The 20,822-nt window shown below is 46.1% G+C and overlaps 2 protein-coding genes across 2 annotated transcripts; one reads left to right on the top strand and one right to left on the bottom strand.

Moving 5' to 3' along the window:
• Positions 1-207: 207 nt before the first annotated feature.
• On the top strand, positions 208-2,973 carry LOC142886914 (phenazine biosynthesis-like domain-containing protein 2). Its single transcript, XM_076024185.1, has 11 exons — positions 208-461; positions 634-732; positions 1,028-1,127; positions 1,416-1,514; positions 1,610-1,719; positions 1,800-1,829; positions 1,959-2,047; positions 2,193-2,284; positions 2,376-2,459; positions 2,616-2,678; positions 2,757-2,973. Exons 2-11 carry the CDS (start codon positions 649-651, stop codon positions 2,864-2,866), a joined length of 861 nt encoding a protein of 286 aa, XP_075880300.1. The 5' UTR covers positions 208-461; positions 634-648; the 3' UTR covers positions 2,867-2,973.
• On the bottom strand, positions 2,974-12,112 carry dna2 (DNA replication helicase/nuclease 2). The gene is made up of 25 exons (XM_076024209.1): positions 12,081-12,112; positions 11,819-11,872; positions 10,849-11,622; positions 10,415-10,521; positions 10,003-10,152; positions 9,669-9,852; positions 9,375-9,523; positions 8,949-9,071; positions 8,614-8,860; positions 8,094-8,208; positions 7,734-7,890; positions 7,188-7,379; positions 6,863-7,099; positions 6,647-6,760; positions 6,199-6,308; positions 5,984-6,093; positions 5,729-5,857; positions 5,335-5,427; positions 5,035-5,228; positions 4,847-4,936; positions 4,528-4,741; positions 4,335-4,424; positions 4,047-4,232; positions 3,786-3,932; positions 2,974-3,631 (listed from the first exon to the last, which is right to left on the bottom strand). The coding sequence occupies exons 1-25, from the start codon at positions 12,108-12,110 to the stop codon at positions 3,578-3,580; spliced, it is 4,050 nt and encodes a 1,349-aa protein (XP_075880324.1). The 5' UTR covers positions 12,111-12,112; the 3' UTR covers positions 2,974-3,577.
• Positions 12,113-20,822: the final 8,710 nt, after the last annotated feature.

Genomic DNA, 20,822 nt, shown 5'->3' with positions numbered 1-20,822 from the left:
GACAGTGTCCTCAAGGAAATTAAAATTGCCAATGAGATATAAACGTATACATTTCCGTTAAAAAAAAAAAAAAAAAAAAAAGTGGTGTCATCTGAGCGCGTTATATTTCAGCTGCCTCTACTCAAGTGAATACCGTGATGCTGCAGGGAGATCCTCACCAACATGGCCACCAGGCTGACGCTTCAGCTCCAGTTATTTAACAATATTCCACGTGATGTCTGTGTTTGTGTGCCTGGCTGCGCACTGCCACATTGAACTTCCTGGATTATTGTAGACACGCTTGCACGCCTCTGCACAGCTCGCCGCGTTACCGAGGAACTCACGCAGTTTGCGCATTAACTCTTTGGAACCTGGAAGTTTCACTTTTGCCCTGTTCGCAACTTGCCTAACTGAGTTTTCTCTTCCAGACAAGGCAAGAGCTCCACCGCTGCAGCCAGCAGGAATCAAGACGCTTACTCAAGGTTTGCTTGAAACACTACACAGCGCTGTTGGAAATACTGCAAGTGCAAACAAAGCGTGTGTTGTTGTTTTTGTTTTGTTTTTGTTTTTGTTTTGTTTTTTAAAATAAAGTTGCTTTACGTATTATTTACATGATAGTACAAACTAGTACAACAACCGTGTGCTTCATTACAGACTCATTCAAGCAGAATGGAGATCCCTGTATTCACTGTGGATGCCTTTACCAACAAACCTTTTAAGGGAAATCCTGCAGCAGTTTGTCTTCTGAAACATGTGAGTCCTAATATTTAAACTGAGGCAGTGGAGCATCATAATGCAAGACAGCCCGTGTCAGTGTTTTGATAAGGTACCAGTACTTAATATATGTTTACTTTGTTGTTGTTGTTTTTTTGCTTTTTAAAGTGGCTCAAAGTACACAGGTGTCTTTTTAAATCATTCATTACTTATCTATAATCTGCACTATAGCGAAGCATTAGCTCTTGGCAGCCACTGCAGTAAGTGATCAAAGATCACGTCACAGTAGAAATACGTGCATTGGGATCTTACTCGGGCCATGTGTTTACAACAGGAGCTGAGCGATGATTTGTACCAGGGGATTGCAGCAGAGATGAACCTGTCGGACACAGCTTTCATCACCAAGCTCAGCTCCTCTGACACTTTTACCACAGGTATGACACGGTTGCTTTCACTGACTGGGCACTCATCATTTCATGGCTGACCAATAAACACTTTTGTTTGTCAGATGGATGAGGTGGAAACATACTGGGGCAAAGTTGTCTTCCAATAACAATGTAAGCAGTGAGTTGTAGGTGAAAGAATGAAACAATGATTTATCTACCCTGAGCCTTTTAGGTATCAACAGTTTTGACGAGTCACTAGTGGCTTTAAAGACAGAACGTGTCAGTGTCAGTTACACTTAACTCAACACCTGTCTGACACTGTGATGTCATCACCAGGGTCGAGGTTCCGCCTTTGCTGGTTCACGCCGGCCACTGAGGTGGATCTGTGCGGCCACGCCACTCTGGCCTCTGCGGCCGTGCTGTTCCAGCACGAAGGTGAGACACACAAAAGAAAGCGCGCTCACTTGGCTCCAGCAGGCTGGTATCACCGGTCATCTCTCATCTGTGTTTTCACACGTCGTCTGTTACAGGCAACAAGAATCCCGTAGTGGTGTTTGAGACAAAGAGTGGAGACCTGGCAGTAAGCAAGCAGGGTGATGGGTACGTCATGGACTTCCCTGCAAACCCACCTGCACAGGAGGTAAGTGGTGTCACATTGTTTTTATTATTGTGTTATACAATCATACACAACATTTATTTTCCTGCAAAACTTTTGTCAAGGATCCCACTGAGTGGAAAGACCTCGTTAAGGTCGGTAAGACAGTTTCCCGTCTGTAAATCCATTATCATTTCTGCATTAGTCAGCAAAATCCCTCTTTGTGTGCATGTTTTAAAATGTTGACTTCATTTTGTATCTCTACACCTGCATTTGTGACACAGGCTGCAGTTGGCGACCTTCCAGTCCAGCATGTTTGTTTCTGTTCAACAACTAAATATGCACTGTTTCGACTGGATGACAGCTGTGACAGGTGACAGTCAAAGATACAGATTCAGCATGCAGTACAGTTAGAAACAGGTGTTGGGTATTCTCTACTCATCCTGATCAATATCAGTGGAAAACTGCATATTAGATACTTTCTACACAAATGTCAGCATCTTGCACGTTTCCTTCAGGTCAGTGCTGACCAGTCTGAAAGTTGACCCCACCGCACTTCTGGGGAGTGAGAAGAGCGGCAGAGTCAATGCACTTATCATCACAGTCAAAGGTAACCAGAGCCTTCAAAAGACGCCCTCTTGTGAGATGTTGTGATATTGCTTGACGGTCGACAATCATCTGGTCCTGTGCTGACCATCAAGGTTCTCCAGGAAGCCAGCCAGGATATGACTTCTACTCCAGATGCTTTGTGCCGTGGGCCGGCGTTCCTGAAGACCCAGTCACTGGTAAGAACACGTGTTCCAGACAGTGTGAGATATTACAGCCAACAAGAAATGATCTTTCATCTCATGATTTAATGTCCCAACAAGCACAGAGAAAAAATGATGATAGTTAACGTGTCAATCAGTGCATTATCGTAATCCAGTCTTGCGTCACTGCAGGCTCTGCCCACACTGTGCTCGGTAGCTACTGGTCCAAGGAATTAGGGAAGACTGAAATGCTGGGTAATTCATCCATTAATGTGCCACTGGCCACCAGCACTACTCTGTCTACACTGGCACTAATAGTATTTTCCTGTGTAGCTCACCAGAGCTCCAGACGTGGTGGGGAGCTGAAACTGCAGCTGAAAGACAGGAGAATCAACATCTCAGGGGAGACCGTCACTGTGCTGCAGGGGACCATCACACTGTGACTTTAAACCCAAGAGCGTTGGAGAAGACATATCACAACCTGATGACTAACAAAATGTCAAGATCCATATTTTGCTCACATTTCACATAATAAAGAACCTCAGACTGATCCAGTTTGCATTATTTATTTGAATACATTAAAAGAGAATCACAATTTATAAAAAAGGAAGTAAAATCAGAGGTTGCTTTGTATGTGAAACAGATTGAACACAGAGCCAGATGGTCTGCTGAGTTAGTAGCTGCTCCAATCAAAGTAGATGAACCATCACAGTTGAGGAGCCCTGCAGTGTCACAGTAAAAACAGTGTAAAACGTAGATTCCTTCACAGGTCAGACTGGTTATTGGCAAATGCAAAGAGCTTAAACCTTTACAGTACATAAAGCTTGCACGCAGTAGTCAAGCTGGTAGTTCGAACATAAAAAGTCACATGGGTCGGATCAACAACTGTACCTGAAAGACAAACTACACCACATCAGACTGTGTGCGGTCACAGCGCATTGAGAGTAGCAGTACAATAGTGTCAGTTCATACACATTAATAACAGGATTAGCTTAACGCGGCGTTTCACCACTGTGTGCTGGAACATGGAAGCAGTTAAGACAAAAAATTAAAACATGAACTATGACCACAATATTATCATCATTGTTGTCTAATCCAAAAATGGAAAGAGCAGCAGCTACTTGATCCTCCAGGCCGGACCTCCTGGAGCCTCGTTACAGGGACAAGCTGGGCATGGTCATGTGAGCAGCTGGAGGGAGCTGGATAATGTAGAGCCAAGATTCAGGAAAAAACAAAAATCATTCTGGCAAATGAAATCAGTTAACGCGCTAATAAATGAACAGAAAGCGAGATCGACAGAATCATCGAAGCCGGTGGTGAGAGAGAACCCGACTGGGCGTGAAGCCGACATTGGAAGGATATCATGTTCTCCTGCTGTAGGTGTTTGAGCAGCTTCTCGACGGGCTGGTAGCGGCGCAGCGTGGCGGCCGAGCCCACCATCAGCAGCTTGTGCTTGGCCCTGGTGATGGCCACGTTCAGGCGGCGCCAGTCCTTCAACAGCTCGCCCAGCTGCAAGTGAAGGGTCGTGGCAGATCAGTCACACACACGAGCTCAGGGAGCTTTCACACAAGAAATGTGGTGGTGGCCATGGTGGTAGTGGTGGGAGGGGAGTTGTGGACTCACGCTTCCGTCCTCTGCAGTGCTCCTGACGAAAGACAGCACGATCAGACTTTTGTCCCGGCCCTGGTACCTGTCCACCGTATTGACCTCCACGCCCGTGAAAGCAGGGGACTGCAGCTGGGCCGAGATGCACTTTAACTGCTGCCTGTAGGGGGCGATGACGCCTATATCGCTGGGTTTACACCCTGCCTGAAAAAAAGAAGCGGCAAGAGGATGCCCACTTTACATAACTCAAACTGAGTAAAAAGACATGACTAAGAAAGAAATACATATGTAGGCCTACTGATGTACCTTAATGAGCATTGAGAGCAGCTTATGGATGATGGCCGCCTCAGTGGGGTTACTGATTCCTCCCTGCTCTACTGACTCCAGGGCAGGAACCTACAGGAAGTAGTGGAGGGAAACCAGTTGGTCAGTCAGAGGACCAAAATGTGAACGTTTGCAGAATTCATCATCTGGTCACGCGACTCTTTCTTCGACCGACCTTTGAGCAGTCCAGGAAGCAGATGGGGTTGCTGGGCGACAGAGTGGCTTGTATCCAGGCCAGATCCTGCTGCGGGTCGGCGGCAGAGTCGGAGCCGAGCTCCGACTGGACCGACTGCAGCAAGGGCAGCGCCAGCAGGGCCGTGGCCGTCCGTTCCGAGCCGCACTCCAGCTGGCCCTCGTACATCAGGGAGTTACTGAGAGACATGATCTGACTGGGAACACACAGCAGATGCATTTGCTCAGTAAGGGGGGAAAAAAAGAAGCTCTTCCAAAGTAATTTAAATGGCGTGACTGTTGTCAGGGTGCGCAGCCTCTACCTGTTCATCCGGTACTGAACGTTGAGCTGGACCACTGCCTCGCGGTGCAGCTCCAAGCGCTTGAACAGACTTTCATCCATTCCGAGTGATCTTTGACAAATCATGTTAAAAAAAAAATCTTACATATTTTGTTCTCAATATGCCCCCTGGAGGACGTGATGGTACAAAGTGTGTTTTGTAGCCTTCACCTGGCCTGTTGATTTTGCACGATGGGCGGCAGCTGCTGGTGGTCTCCCACCAGGACGAAGCGCTTGGCGTAGAGCAGCGGCCCCAAACAGATGGGCTGGCTGATCTGCGACGCTTCGTCCACGATGCAGAAATCGAAGCGCCGGCGGGTGAAAATGGGATGCTTGATGCCCATGCAGGTAGTTCCGACCACCAGCTGGGTGTGGGGAAGCAGATTTGTGATTTGGTGTGAATGATTTGTAGAGAGGTAAACCAAAAAAAAGAGGAGGAAGTGTTTCCATTGCAGTTCTTCACATTCTGACCTCTTTGTTGTAAAGCTGCTCCAGCTGGGACAGCGTCTGAACCCCCTTCTTCCTCACACTCTCCTCCGTGTAGGGCAGGATGTCTGGATGCACCTGCAGGAGAGCAGAGCGGTGAGATGAGGTGCTGATGACTCATTGGCTACAGTTTTCGTAAAGATTAAATTTAACAAATATGAAAAATGGACCCAACCCTCAATGTAATGTCACTGATCGCGCTGCATAGTGAGTACAATTAGAATACAGAAACTGATTAATGTTGATTGCAATATGCAGTCTTAGTTAGATGGGCCTTTCCATCTTTTAAATATTCCTTCCTTATATAAGGTTTAAAATAAAAAATAAAAAATAAACAATGCAGATGCATTTCCTAAACAGCACACAGGAGAAGACAAACCTTCTGTCCCTGGCCCAGGCGCAGAAAACCGACACGGAAACGCTTCAGCTTCAGCAGGATGTTGTCCACAGCTGAGTGGGTGTAGCTGGTCAACAACACACTGAAGCCACAGGCGTGAAGGATGCGAACCTGGAGGCGGGCGGGGGGGTGGAATGGAGTGGGCAGAGAGGGGAGGGGGCGTGAGTGAGAGCAAGCCCTGACGAGGTCGACTTTGGCTCGGCCAAGAAGCAGAACTGGGCCCAGCAATGAGTTTACCAGGGTGCAGATGGTGGTGGTTTTCCCAGTTCCCGGCATGCCGACGATCAGTGTGTAGTCCTGAGATAGCAGCACCTTCTTCATGGCCTGCTTCTGAGGCTTGTTGAGGCCTATACACATGGACGTAGCAGACAGACAGACAGAGTGACTGCTGGGAAAAGTCTTCTCTTCAGCGGCAGGTCACGGGCGCCGCAAGAGAAAAGAGAGCTGCAGACCTCTGAGGATGTTGGCCACCGTGTCCTTGGCGTCTCTTGGCAGGACGGAGCTCAGGTTGGAGATGAACTGCGGTGGCCGAAGGTCCACGACCAGCTCCCTCAGACGGTCGCTGCAGAGGAGGATGGTCAAGACAAGATTGTTCATTTCCAGTTAAGTTTTTAAAATCCACTGTGACTAAAACAAATGCCTTTTTTTTTTTATTAACATTTTACGAACATAAGAAAGTAATGGACCATGATAGACAAAGATGGAAGAACTAAAAACAAGATGACACAAAACCAGGAATAATATAATAGAGGGAGGAGGTTGGAACAAAATATTACAGCAAAAAAGATTTTTTTTTTTTTTCCAGCTTTCCCAAGAAAAGATTGAATAATAATAAAATTCCAGGATCCAAGTTCATCAGGAATGAGATCACCTTTGAGAGTGACAACAACTTTTTCCTACCTGTCCGGGCAGTTCTCCATCAGCCTGGAGAGGTTGGACAGGTGGGTGCTGAGGCCCACGGCGCCCTCGTCACCGTCCAGTCGGAACAGCACGTCTCTGAACTTGGACAGGTCTCTGTGTTGGCAAGCAGAGCAGCAGCCGCAGCAGCAGCAGCAGTGTGTTCAGTTTAAACCTGGACAAACGTCGCTTCAGTCTGCGTGCCAGAGCGCCGCCCACCTGTCCAGCGTGCAGCTGACCCACGTCCTGCTGACCTCGCAGAGGTGTCCCGTCGCCAGGGCGACCATGTGACCCTGCAGGTCGCTCACCACGATGCGCTCGCCGCTGCTCAGGCCGCCGCCGTCCGAACCCTTCCGTGCGGCGCTGCGCTGGAAGCGGTGGAGGAAAAGCCCCTCGGACTGCGGCACCACGGGGCCGCCGAGCCGCACGTTCCCCACACCGGTGCCGTTCTTCTCACTGCGAATGAAAGCGTCGGAAAGGACGAAAGCGTGAACATCGGTCCGACGGCGACGGCGGTGACGACTCTGCCGGTCCGTGCGCTGACCTCTCCTCCGCCGTCTGGAGCCAAACTCTCTTCCGGCCGTTCCTGCCCTCCAAGGTGGCGGCCTCCAGGCAGCAGAGCAACAGCCAGTGGGAGAAGTACGACAGGTGCGGAGGGGTCAGGTGACCCGTCTGCCGCTCCAGGAAGTCGCGCACGACGTCCTCGGGGACGTCCGAGGAGCCGCCGTCCAGCGACCTGAGAGGAGGCGAGAGAGAATTCAGACTGCTCGGCTGCCACACACCAGCATCTCACCGCCAGAGACCCAGGGTGTTTTTCACCACCGGGGGGCGCTGGTTCATAGTGTTGTAGTACTCGAGATTGGTTTTGGCCTTAAGACCACTTTTTAAGGGTCTCTGTCTCGATACTGCTCATTTATTTTCTGTTTTATTGTGCTTTTTCTTTGATCTATAAAGTCTTGGTCTTGTCTTGGTCTCGAACCCCAAATGTCTTGGTCTTGTCTGGATCTCGATACTCTCTAGTCTAGTCTAGACAATGTCTTGGTCGCGGTTGGTGCGGTCTTGACTGCAACACTACTGGGTTGAGACTCACCTCTCGTACAGAGCGCAGTTGAAGCTCTGCGGGCAGTACTGGCAGGTCTGCCTGTTTGTCAGGATGTCGGGCAGCGGGGCCAGGCGGCTCCGCTCGGCCTCCTTCCGCACGCAGCGGTGGACGTGGTGCACCAACGTGTTCCTCAGCTTCAGCAGCTCTGAAATGACCAGACAACACGTTTCTGCGAGGGCACAGCAGCAGGGGGTTCGGCTGCGTTCGCAACAGCAGCTTCCTTCATCTGCGGCCAGCGGTTAGTAAAGTCAAATTAAAGTTAGCAGAATTATTAAAATCATATTTGACAGTGTCGGGCCGGTTCCCCCCTCTGCTTCCCTCCCCTCCCCTCCCCTGCAGGGCCGTTACCTCTTCGGTCCATGTGAGCCGCCACCACAGGGTGCAGGCTGCCTGTCTTGAGGTACAGCAGGAGGCCAGAGTCTGAATGATATCTGTCCGAGCTCATCAGAGTGTACAGAATGACCTGCAACACACACACACACACACACACACACACACACACACACACACACACACACACACACACACACACACACACACACACACACACACACACACACACACACACGCGACATTTCATCATCCTGGTCTCAGCACTGACTACAGTGCATCTGCAGGAGGCTCTTGAACCCCCTGACCCTCTCTCAATTGAATGAAAACAAATGCGGCCCATTACGCTTTTTAATCTGAAGAAATTTTCTTAATAGTAAGCAAGTCACAAAATAGCTGTATTTCATTCATTTTTTCCGTGTTTCAGTCACAGGCTGTCCCCAGGTTGAGAAACTTGAACATGTGAGCAGTTTGCCAGAGCACCATTTGCATCGTTGCTCGCATCTCGTAAATATATTCTCAGGACCAGCCAACCGACCTGACTGCGGTGCTCCACCGAGTTTGACTCCCGCCCTGTTTTCAGCTCCAGGGGGACGGTCTTCTCCTCCAGGCCTCTGTGACTTCTGTTCGGCGGCCTTTGAATCCGAATCCGCGCCGTCAGGTCAATTTTCCCTTTCAGACCGAACCTCGGCGACCAAACGTTCTCCTCGATGTCTACCAGCTCCTGCACGGTGACCTGCGGCGGTGAATCCCGACACGCGCCCGAGGCTCTTCTGTTGTTCATCCTGGGGTGATAAAAAAAAAAAGACGATGAAATTATCTCCCTAATTTGAATGCGTGGGATACAAACCGCAGAGGATCGTGTGTACGTACGCTTTGAGGCTGATGGCCTTGGGTGTGGAGGTGCTGAGGTACTCCTTGGCCCAGTGTTCAAGCGAGGGAAGATATTCATATAGCTCCTGCTTCATCTCTTCCTGTGTGACACCCAAGCCGTACCTGAAGACACACAAAAAACAAAGACTCGACCTAAATAAAACATGTAATTCAACGGAGCAGGCAACATTGAATAAATTGTTTGTGTTCAGTCAAATTGATTTAGTTTGGTCGCTCTGAATCCATAGACTTAAAGGCCTTAATATTAAGCAACATTCCATTTACCAGGAGAAAGAAAAAACTGCATTCTGCAGTGCTCTGCAGCGTTCACTGGATGAGTCATGCAAAGCTGCTGCACTGCGGTGCAGGAAAAACAAACAAAATAAATGATGAAAGTGTGAAGATGCGTAGGTACAAAGCACGCACATGAGTCCCAGGTGCTGAGGGCTGCAGAGAGCTTGGTCCGCCAGCTTCGACAGCGTCTCCGGAGAGAAGTCTTTGGCCACGGCAGCTTTCTGGAACACCTCGTGGACCATGGTGCCGTTCAGCATCTGCTTGGAGCCGCCATCAAAACTCTTCCAGAAAGAAAGAAAATGACAGGGTGAGATGGTCAGAACTTCTAAATGATGGAACTGCAACATGTACCGCGATATAAAAATATTCAATTCAAAAAAAAAGAAGAGATTTTGGTCGTTATTGTAAGAAGGGACTCCTTCAAACCTTGAACATGTCTCCGAGCACGGCCCGCCTCATGCAGCGGATGGAGTTTGAGATGCTGGTTCCTGAGATGAGGCTGTCGGGCAGCAACACCAGGAAACCCTGCTCCCTGTCCACTAGCCAGGACCCGCAGTCAGGTCGGCCCTCCAGATGGACCACGTCTCCCATCCTAACTGGTGTCGCCTCCCTGGAAAACAGCCGCAGCGGAAACAAAAAAATTGACCGATGCGTTTTTCAGGCAACGATACACACAAAAAAAACAGCTCCTCGTTTTCTGTCATGTTGCCTGCAGACTAAACGCCAAATCGCAGTGAAGTGAAGGACGAGTCGCCGTTACCATCCGTCTCTCAGCAGACAGGTCTCAGTGGGATGCAGTGATCTGGAGCAGGTGATGGTCAGCGTCTTGACAGCCGCTCTCTCCTCCACCTCCAGGACCCAGTAACGGTTGTTCACGCCTCCGCAGAGGATCACATGATCAGGGAGCTTACTGCAGGGCATTTGACGGATGACAATGTATTTAACACTAAACATTCCAACACTAAACATGCACGTGCTGATTTGTTTTATATGACAGCATTTACATCGGACTTTCAGCCCTCAGATGCAGCGAAATGAACAAAACATACAAGAACAAAGCAGCATAAGACAGAGCAAAACTGAGTGCCTGCAATTTGTTTTTGTTTTTTTATCCTGATTTATTAAATTATTCCCATTTTATAGCAGAAATGCTATAACCCTTTGTTTCTCACCAGGGTTTCTTGGGTTTCACTACCGCTGAATACATTTCATCGTCCATCTCCTCTGTGAACCAGCTCTCGTCCAGCATCTCATCGGCCGGACACACTGGTGGTGGCGCCTCTGCATCTTTACGGTGGCAGAGACGTATAGAACATAAGAGGGGGCGTGAAAATATCATATAGCTCTTAGACAGGTTAGTATTTTTGGCAAAAGACTCAATAAAGCATTTTGCATGGCAACAACAGTGGTTTTGTCGGAAACAAGAGCTGAGCGACAACAAAATAATAATAGTGCATTTCAGAAAACTCAAAGACACTTTGCAGGGCAGTTAAAAAAATAAAATCAGTACATACAAAACTATAAGTGTATCAAAAATTCAGGAAACATAAAATTTCAAGAAATCAAGCAGATCTAAAAGAAATTGAAGACGAACAAGCTGCTCCACTTCACCTCCTGCTGGTTCCTGGTTTGATGTCGTCCCAGCCTCTGTCTTGTTGGGATCAGTCTGGTCCTGCTGCGCACCTCTCTGCCCGTCCCGGGTTGCATCGTGTGCGCTCGGTTTGCGTGGACTCCCACAAGCTTTTTCCTCTGGAAACTTTTGTTCCGCTATCACAGTGAAACCAGAGTCTGTCTCGATTCCCACGTCTCTCTTCTCTTCGCCATGACTGACCTCTCCAGCTCCTCTTCCGATGCCCTCTGGTTGCTCATTAGAGAGATGAAACGTCTTCACAGGCCTGGTTACTTCCCCCGTTGGTACTGGAGCATAGGCACTTCTTGACCTCTTGACACTGTTGGGCTCCTGAGGAGGGCTGATCACTCTCTTAACGGAGCTGGAATATTCCAGCTCTCTCTTTGGTTTCTGTCCGCCCTCCGTCATCGTTCGTCGTACATTCTGGACTTTAGACCTGGGGCTACGACAGATGGGGGACAGCTGACTGAGCCTCTCCAGAAGTCCAGCCTCAATGCTGGATTTGCACCCTTCCTGACCGGGGTCTCTGCAGGAAAAAGAGGATTCAAGTCTGATCTGACTGTCGGGCGTCTCCGGCACAGAGTGGACGAGCTCTGGAGAGGAAGGCGGGAGGTTTTCCAGGTCCCGGAGGAAGCTCTTCTTCAGTGGGGAACCCTGCTTGATCGCAGCGGCGTTTCCATCTTTGAACCCAGGTTGGGCAGCTGCAAAGCCCGAGTTGACAGCAGAGGACTTCCCGGACGATGGCACATCCTAAATGCAAAATAGAGTTCATTTTGTGAGGGAAAATGTGGACAGATTGCTGTTGATGACCCACAATTAAAGGCCTAGAAAAACTTAGAATCCACACACAATCAAACCACCATGATGAGGATCCCAACCATGGAATACAATCAATACAATCAATACATTGCATGCAGTTTATAGATACAAAGCAAAAATGTTTTACCTTTAGATGATTCTCAGACGCAAAGAAAGATGAGATGTTTTCCTGCCCGAGAGCCTGACAGAAAAACAAACAATCGTTTTAGACACCGAGACGCAGCCAGCTGCCTCGGCATTCAATCAATCAAAAACACATGAGACATAAATCCATTTCAGACGGCAGCTGACTTAATGACTAATGAACGACACGTGTACAATATAACTGTTAATGTTTAACATGCTTTGTTAAACATTAATTAACCAGCAGCCCGACCCTCCGAACTCACCTTCACAGCCTTCAGCTTGGTCCTCTTCATCGTGCCTTTTTAAAAACAGATCTGTGTTTGCTATCTTACGTCCAGCTATCGGTATAAATTAGATGTCGCTCAACGAGAACACCGAAGATGTTTGGTCCGAGCGGCTAACAGCAACAGCAGCATCCTGCTCGTCCTCTCGGCTCAATGAGGCTCTACCACACGAGGAACCCCGGCACTGCGACTCACCTGCACCGCTCACACTTACGTTCATGCGACATACATAGAATTACTCGTATGTTTTCACCCGTCTCCGCTTTTACCGATCACCGGCTGAAGCGCCAAAGTTTTAGTTTCGCGCAAAGGAAATGACGTCAGAGTACAATTTCCGCTCACTTGTCTCGATAATATCTTTTCTTTTGTTTGTTTGTTTAAAAAAGAAAAAAGAAAAAGAAAAAAGAAGATACATTTTGTTTTTAAAGAGCGAATACGTCTACGATATGACTGCTATATATTAAAACAAAAATCGTGTGGAATGTATGCTTGTCAGTTTGGCAGCACATGGACCGCTTCTGCGCAGCGAGGATTTGAAGCGTGCATTTGCGACATCCATCCAGAAGATGGCGGCAAACATCACGTTTAAACCCTCATTCATTCATGAGCGTAACGCAAAGGAAGATCGCGAGAAAGATCACACACACACACACACACACACACACACACACACACACACACACACACACACACACACACACACACACACACACACACACACACGGAATCGTGAACTGTTTCTGCACAGGCTCAAAATCTTCTTTTCCCCGAGTACAAAATGGATCAAAATGATTTTTCTTCAGAGAAACTGCGGCAGCTGGTCTTCGTCCCCGTGGCTGCTGGAACGGAAAAATACCGTTTCGTTTGTGACAACGCTAACAGATGGCACTCTGCCGCACATTTCTGGTACTTGTCCACGTGTGACTCCGTGTCAAGTATATTTACACTCGGCTGTGAACTGGTATAACAACGGCAGTTTGGAATACACACCCAAAAAAGAGTGATTGTACTGTGCTGTCATAAACACCACAAAATGTGGACCGCGATCACCGAAAAACTGACAGCATATCTGGAGACTGTAGGAAAAGTAGAATTAAAAAAGATAAATGTAACTTTTGGCACAACATTAACAATTCACAATAGTCAGTGTAATGCAAGCAATCCAGTCATCAAACTGTCTTTTTAGATTTTAGAATTTTGACGAAAATGAAAACCAAAGACAAAAAAAGATAAGTAATAACAATCATTGGGTTTTGGTTGACTCGTTAGCAGCAGAAATGCAGGAAAACTTGTGTGGGGCAAATTAAAGTGACCCTTTGCTCCCATTTTGCATATTAATGATGGAACTCCTTAGTATGCACTCTCACAATCTATCTCTCATTAAGCACCCAGTTCATAAAAGAAGTTCGAGCAACATTTTCAACTTTGCAAACTTTTAATTTGCATTGAATTAGCCAAAAATACCTTTAATGCCCTTTTTGTCATGAAAGTAGGAAGACTGAAAGCAAATAAGAAACTTTTATTTACGGTATTTGTTTTAATGGGGAGCTCTAGGTTGATGATGTGTCACGTGATTAAGGAGAGATTGGATGTGTCGTAATGTAAACATACAACGGCAATATAAACATTACATTCCTGAAAAATTGTACTCATCTATTCATTAATTTCCTATACACCCGCTTTCTCCTACACTGAGGATCAAGGGGTTTTGCTTTGGCCAATCCCAGCTGCCGTTGAGCGAAGGCAGGGCAGAAATAGTCCTAGTCATTTCCTTGAAGTGTAAGTCTTGATAAGTCTGGATTTTTTTTCAGGATCAGTAAAGTACAGCAGTTGTTACCTAAAGGGCTGTGAGCCAGAGAGAAAGCCCCGGCACTAATGGAGACAGGAAGCTGTGATGGCTGAGGGAAAAGGTCGGCTAATTACAGCAGATGATCCATACGTGACGTCTCAACATCATCCGCACTCGCTCTCCTTATCCCTCCATTTCTCTGTCTCAAGTGCATTTTTAATGCCACCCCTCTGTATTTCTGATATTTCCCTGTTTCTGACATGGATGACCAACAAAAACAAAGCAATAGCAATAGCAAGCAGCATCTTAAGCTTGTGTTTCATTTCATTTAAACCATTACTTTTGAATTTATCAAACAGTATTACTTCCTGCAGTCAGACACCCGAAGCCTCCAGGCCTTGATGCCGTGAACCGCAGAACTATAATGAAAACAAACTGCCCAAATAGTAACTCAGGAGACCCACTGGAAATCTCATAAGGCCCATTACATGCAGCTACCTGCGGATTTGTCAAAGCAAATCTTATAAGGGCACATCCAAATCCAGCCCATCTATCTCGTGCGGCAACACAGCAGCCATGTGTTGGGACAGAGGGGCCGGGAATCCATTAGAATTAATGGATTGATTGGGATGTCACCACATGAAATACAATCAGGTGTATGCACACACACACACACACACACACACACACACACACACACACGCACACACACTAAAATACAAAGCAGGGAGATAGATCAATACAGAGATCACTCCATCATGACTCCATTAAAAAAGAGCGACAGCATGAAAAAAGAGACAGCAGCCACAACAACGCATCAAAGGTGTGTATGTGCTGTGGGAGGAACAGGATGAAACTGCTGGCCAATAATGACTTTCACAAGTGAATTTTGTATCACGGGATCTGTGAAATACTATCTGTTTTTGAATAAATATGAATAAATCCAATTCTAACTAGACTGGCTGCTCCCCGACTAAGATGATATTCATTACGTTTTAATTGATGATTCAGGCAATGATGATTTGTTGGCTGTAATTTGTTTGTAGTTTTAGTCAAACATAATGACAGGCGCCACCCGCCTGACTTTTTGTATTTTTGTTTGTTTGTTTGTTTGGTTGGTTTTTTTTAGAACTTTTTTCTTTCTGTGTGGAGTTTACATGTTACCCCCATGTAGGTGTGAGTGTGATTCTCATTCTATGCGATAAACCAACGACCAACGTCCGCCTCCACCTCCTTCAGCCAAAGACTCGACTGAATAGATGAGCAAGCAGAGATTTTCCTTCTCTTTCTAAATCATATTCCACCTTGAAAGGATCAGCGAGAACATTTAGTGGCTCAGTGTTTGACCTCAGGGTTCCTGCTGCGCACTTACACAGGTCAGGTCAACCACAAGAGATGGAGGTAAATCATTTTGGGGCATCTGACAGGAGTTATTAATGGTGAGGACGGAGGGTCTCCCTCAGTCGATCCTCATGGCTCCCAACATAAGACCTCACGGCCCCTTAACTTGAACTCGAACTGCGACAATTTTTCCTTCCCACCACTGATTGATTGCAGCACGCACAAGGCGGTGTGGTGCGCCATGATGTTGATGATGCTGCAGTAATCACTGTGATGTTTCACAGCCGGCGCTTGAGGCACCCGAAAGCAACAATGCAAGTAGCAATTTATGTGAACTGTGAAAACAGCTAAAAGTGAAACTATTTTAATGGAATTCTCCCAAGTAAAGAGCCGCTCAGCCCCAACCTCCAACGGCTCCCGCAGCCGCAGAATCACACATAAACCCTCGGCTCACGACACCAATCATTGTGACAGTGCAGCTGGCGCACAATAAAGGTTCAACATCACAGCATGGGGTTCGACTGCAAACAGCGAGATTGGATTTGTGAAGTCCAGGAATTTTGCTGTATTCATATTTTTTCAACTTTAGGACTCAGAGTTATATCCCCATTCACACTAAACCCGTTTCACCGCAACCATTAGCTTTGCATTACACAACTCCAGCTAAGCATTTTGATTGGACAAGATTTATGCCATTAGAGCTGATATAAATTTGAATGGCATTTTTTTTTTTTTTTTTTAATGTCCGTATCACTACAACTACCAAGTAGCAATACCAAGTCCATGCACTGCATCAAAACCCAGTATAATTCACATTAGGGGACCAATCGTTTGGCACTGGGTTGCGTAATTCACTGTGTCCAATCAGGGGGGACATAATGAGCAGCTGAAGCTAGATGTGGGCTGCAGCAAAGTTTAATTGGTCTTAACTTCAGACTAAAGTCGTAGAAACAAACTATCGGCAAGTCCACAGAGATCCTTGACTGAGCAGCTGCACTGCAGCAGCTCAACATCAGTACGCCGTCGCTGTGAATGTGAATAGGAAACGCTGCGTTTTCCACCCCAGTACTGGATTCAAGGGACGCTTTTCTAATAACTAATGGTTTATAAAGTAATGTTAATCTAAGTGTCAAACACCATGATGGACGCCCAGCCTTCATGGACTTATTGGACACTGATCAATACATTTGTCAAATAATATTCCCACACTTACATCCACGATAGCTACGTGACTTCAGAACAAGGCTAAAAATAACAAAACCTATAAAAATGAGACATATACCAAAAGAAACAGCTGAATTAAGTGAATTCCGTTTTTTCTTGCAATTACTTTCTCATTGGTTCTTATACCTAAGACAGATTTTTTAAGGGTCTTTTTACCTGACATGTTTTCGGCGCGTTCTTCCGCCTTCATCAGAGTGTCACACAAGCGTCTTTTCGAAACTTAAACATTTGAACCATTCTGGGAGCAGCGGAACCTTAGAACCGGTTCCAGTCGATGCTCGATGCTCGATGCCCAACCCTACTTACAGGTCTTACTTGAAGGCGCGACCCATTGGTAAAATCTGACAGCCCGGAGGAGTGGTAACGCTGGCAGACAAAAGAGGAGTCGCAGACCGTTTCCAAAGACAAATGAGAAAATACATTAACAGACCAGTCGAACCACACACAACACTCTATCAAATCCTGCTCCATACTGAGGACAAAATACACCCGGAAAACAAATGCAACACAATAAATGAAATTCCACGCCAATCACGCAATAAAACGTACATCGGGGAGACAGGGAGGAGTTTTGTTACAAGGAAAAAAAGAACAGGAGTGTGAGAAAGAGACAGCAACAAGACAAACAAGAGCAATAATAATAATAATAATAAAAAAAAACACCACAAGTCAGCCATCACCAATCACTGCAAAATAGAAAACCACATTACGGACTGGGAGAAGGCCGGAGTCATCTGCACCGAAGAAAACAAACATCAGCGCTGGATCAGGGAGGTCATAGAAATCAGGATGCGGGGCCTGCGGCCCATCAACAGGGACGAGGGAGCATTCATGCTGTTAAAAAAAAACCTGAACAAATCTGTCTGACACATAAGAACCAACGGAAAGTAAACACACACAAAAAAAAAATGGTTTGTCACATAGGATCAGTGTTGGCGAGTAATATATTACTAAGTAATCCTCGACTGTAATTAAACTACTTTTTGATGAACGAAGTAATGACACTAAATTACTACGGCAAAACTGGTAATTGTATCATAATTACTTTATCAAGTAACAATTTTGTTTTTTTTTGTTTTTTTAAATCATCTGATTATTTTAACACTATGGACTGTGCAAAAGGCACCAGTGCTGTACACGAGTTTGTTCTGTGAAATGTGCAGTTTGTGTTCAGAGAGCAAACATTCATTCATGTTAAGAGGACAGAGGCAATATTTGGTATTGCAAATTTTGCACTTTAATAAAGTTCATTCCAAAGCACTGAGAAAATCAAAAACTTTATCTTTTTTTTTTTTAACTGAAGTAATTAGTCATCGATTACTTCTGAAACAGAGTAGTTAAAGAAGTAATTAGATTACTTCACGAGGAGTAATCAGTAATCAGAAGTTGAATTACTTTTTATGGAATAATCCCGACAACACTGCATAGGACACAAAACACATTGCAGCAGATACGAGGCCTTTTCTATGAAATTTTGCCAAAGCAAAAACCTCATTTTCAGACAACCAGCACAACGTCTCGCCTTCATATTTCCAAAATATAATAGGATTTTTTTTTTTAACTGAATGTGAAAGTGGAACACATTGCACTCGTGTTCCTCTTTTCACTCTCAGCGGGGCTAAATGTCAGCGTCACACGTGACAGTGGGCTGCTATCCAGTGTAGTAGAAGACCGGCACCCGCTGGGATCTCGCAAGTGAGAGGTGTCGTCCATGGGAGGGTGTCAGAGTGTGCCAACAGCGAGACATTCAACGGCTGTGCTCCTCTGCAGAGTTCGGCTGCAGAAGATGGGGTATTCGGTATTTTCATTGTCCTTTGTGACATCACAAAGAGCCAATTTCCAGAACTGTGCCTTTGAACACCCACTGGAAAAGAAGATCAAGGGCAATATTCAAGGACAGTCTGTCCAGACAGAAGTTGGAGACACAAAGTTTGGAGTTTTGCACAATATAGGGTGTTCAAAAACAAACAAATCTCTATATTTTTGCAATTTAAGTAAAGTGAAGACTGTTTTTAATTTCTTTAAATGTTCAGCTGATCCCTAGCACACTTGAAGTTGAGGAAATTGTGGATTTCTTGTCAGCAGTACAATGTGCGCTTCTCTTTTGATTTAATTCAACATTGCACAGCTGTGCACTTGTTGCAAAGCTCACAACTTAAATTTCAACAGCCTAATTATAGACATAGATCTCAGATTTGTGAACACATTATTTCCTGAAATGGAGAAAGCGTCGAATGGTTACGTGCCTCATCATGCAGATCGAAAACAGACGTCCATGTTTCCCCTCTTCACCGCTGCAGCTCTGATGAAATATTCATGAGCTGCGTGGTGTGTGATATTTCAGCGCGTGTTTAAACTGCAGGGGCCATTAGTTTCATTCAGGCAACCCATTAGTTTAGGCTGAATGGGCAGGAGGAGGCAGTGCGGGTGTGAGAGGGAGAGCTTGTGAGAAGCCGTTCGGGGCTGAGTGTGCTGGGATCTCTTTTTGACTGGGAAAATAATAAACACGCACGCACGCACGCACGTGAAGATGCACACAGATACAAACACATCTTAATCAGGCTTTTACTTCCATATTAACAACCCATCATCTTACTTGTCAGAGGGAGAAACAACCTCACTGTCAAGTGTTGAACTTATGGTACATTCTCCCTCTACCCGCGTCTCACTTGTATTCCTCTATATTAAATTTAAAAAAAAAATGAACGGCGGCATTATTACTATAAAGTTAAAGTGAAACTTTGTTAATTAACAACTTTTCACTCAAAGTCAAGGCTTCATCTCTGGAATACGGCTAAGGAAAGGTTCTCGACTAACTGTCTGTCAGGAGCAGAAAGGTGAATAAGAAAACCTCTGACACTGTGGATAACATACACATTTCTAGCCCTCTTGGATTAAGACTCTGTAGCAAAACGTAAAACAAAATTCCACAAAACATAACTGACCCGGCTGCTAAATCCCCGCCATTCTGACACAAGATTATTGAATGTAACATTATGTTCAAAAAGCTAAATCCAAATCCCTGAATGAGAAAATGTCCATTTCGTAAGGCTGCGGTCCCTCTGTAATGCTGCAAAACAAGAATTTTAAGACCAATGACATAAATAAATACAAGGAACCTTCAAATCAAAGCCGCAGCTATGCAAGGTCGGTACTCCTCTGTCTGTCTGTCTGTCTGCTCCTGTGGCTCAGTGGGAACCCATGAGAAAGAGAAGTCAAAGTCAAGGACAGGCAGAGTGAAGACAAACTGACACAGGGAGAGCGAGTTTCCACCAGGACACACAAAAACAAAGTCAATTTCGTTTAACTCAACTCAACCTTTATTTGTAGTTCACTTTTAAAGCAAACGAAACCAAACAGGAATAATATACCATCAACGAAATACCACGGAACACATGAATGAGCAACCGGCCAGGTTTGATCATTGTTGACGTGCGCCCAGAAGAAGGTGAAACTGCATCATGCATCATCAGTCCAGTTCGGCGCCCGAGATGCCCGCATGGCTTTGCTCTCTGCCCACGTCAGAGGCACAGCAGAGTTCTGAGTTCGCCACAAGGATAAAAGTCGGAGGACGGACGGACGGACGGACGCTGTTGACGTTTTTTGTCGTGTGACGGACAACTGATGTTTGCAGGCCAGAGACGGGAAGTGACTGATGTCCTTGTCTTGGCGACCGCACGCCCCCAGTCTCACCCACTGTGGCGTTCAGGCCGTCACGTGGCTAAAAGACTTGCATACTGATTTTCCCTTCTTGCTTTCTTTCTTTCTTTCTTTCTTTCTCTGCAGTCCTTTGACAACACGGTGGTAAATCAGGACTGAAGGAGCAGGTTCAAGCTTATTTTTACCTTCTGGAAATGGGGGGGGGGGGAGTGAACTAAACAGAAACTAGTGCGCCAGTGGAGCGGAGCACCGAGGCCACTTCTTCTGCATGATTCACAGCCTTTTCTTCTCCCCCCCTTCCATGCTGGCAACGGAGGAAAATTGTTCTCTCCTCCATGTTGGAGGTTTGAGTGAAATATTAATAGAATCTAAGCAACAGGGGGTCCTCGGGAACAGCAGGGGAAATAGACGTATTAGGAGGAGGTTTATTTTCTATTTCAAAAGTAACTCTACTGAAGAATTTATAATGTGATTACACCACTGGGTTACCTGGCAGGCAAACAAAGGCTTTAAATGGCTACCAAGGTTTTTGTGTTGTAGTGAAATGACTTAAAAATACTCCCCTGTATGTAGGGGCTGCAATGAAGAACCCTAAAGAACTAAAAACGGTATTCGACGATGACATGATGGTGAATGAACGGCACCAGTCGCAGCTGAAAATACAGCGAACATCGCAGAAAGTGTTTTACATCTTTCAGAGTCCATAG

This window comes from Nelusetta ayraudi, unplaced genomic scaffold, assembly GCF_046127955.1.
Source record: "Nelusetta ayraudi isolate G7.1 ecotype Tasmania unplaced genomic scaffold, CSIRO-AGI_Nayr_v1 ptg000002l, whole genome shotgun sequence".
Classification (NCBI taxonomy): domain Eukaryota; kingdom Metazoa; phylum Chordata; class Actinopteri; order Tetraodontiformes; family Monacanthidae; genus Nelusetta; species Nelusetta ayraudi.
The sequence above is the reverse complement of the archived record's forward strand: the minus strand, read 5'-3'. Positions and strand labels throughout refer to the sequence as shown.

What these genes read in the sequence shown, in the direction of transcription:
- LOC142886914 (XM_076024185.1), top strand. Translation starts at nt 649, where the DNA reads ATGGAGATCCCTGTATTCACTGTGGATGCCTTTACCAACAAACCTTTT. An exon ending in TCCTGAAGACCCAGTCACTG is followed by an intron (nt 2,460 to 2,615) that starts GTAAGAACACGT and finishes GCGTCACTGCAG; the next exon opens with GCTCTGCCCACACTGTGCTC. An exon ending in AGGGAAGACTGAAATGCTGG is followed by an intron (nt 2,679 to 2,756) that starts GTAATTCATCCA and finishes TTTCCTGTGTAG; the next exon opens with CTCACCAGAGCTCCAGACGT.
- dna2 (XM_076024209.1), bottom strand. Translation starts at nt 12,110, where the DNA reads ATGAAGAGGACCAAGCTGAAGGCTGTGAAG. An exon ending in CGTCTGAGAATCATCTAAAG is followed by an intron (nt 11,623 to 11,818) that starts GTAAAACATTTT and finishes TTTTGCATTTAG; the next exon opens with GATGTGCCATCGTCCGGGAA. An exon ending in GTGAAACCCAAGAAACCCTG is followed by an intron (nt 10,153 to 10,414) that starts GTGAGAAACAAA and finishes AATGCCCTGCAG; the next exon opens with TAAGCTCCCTGATCATGTGA.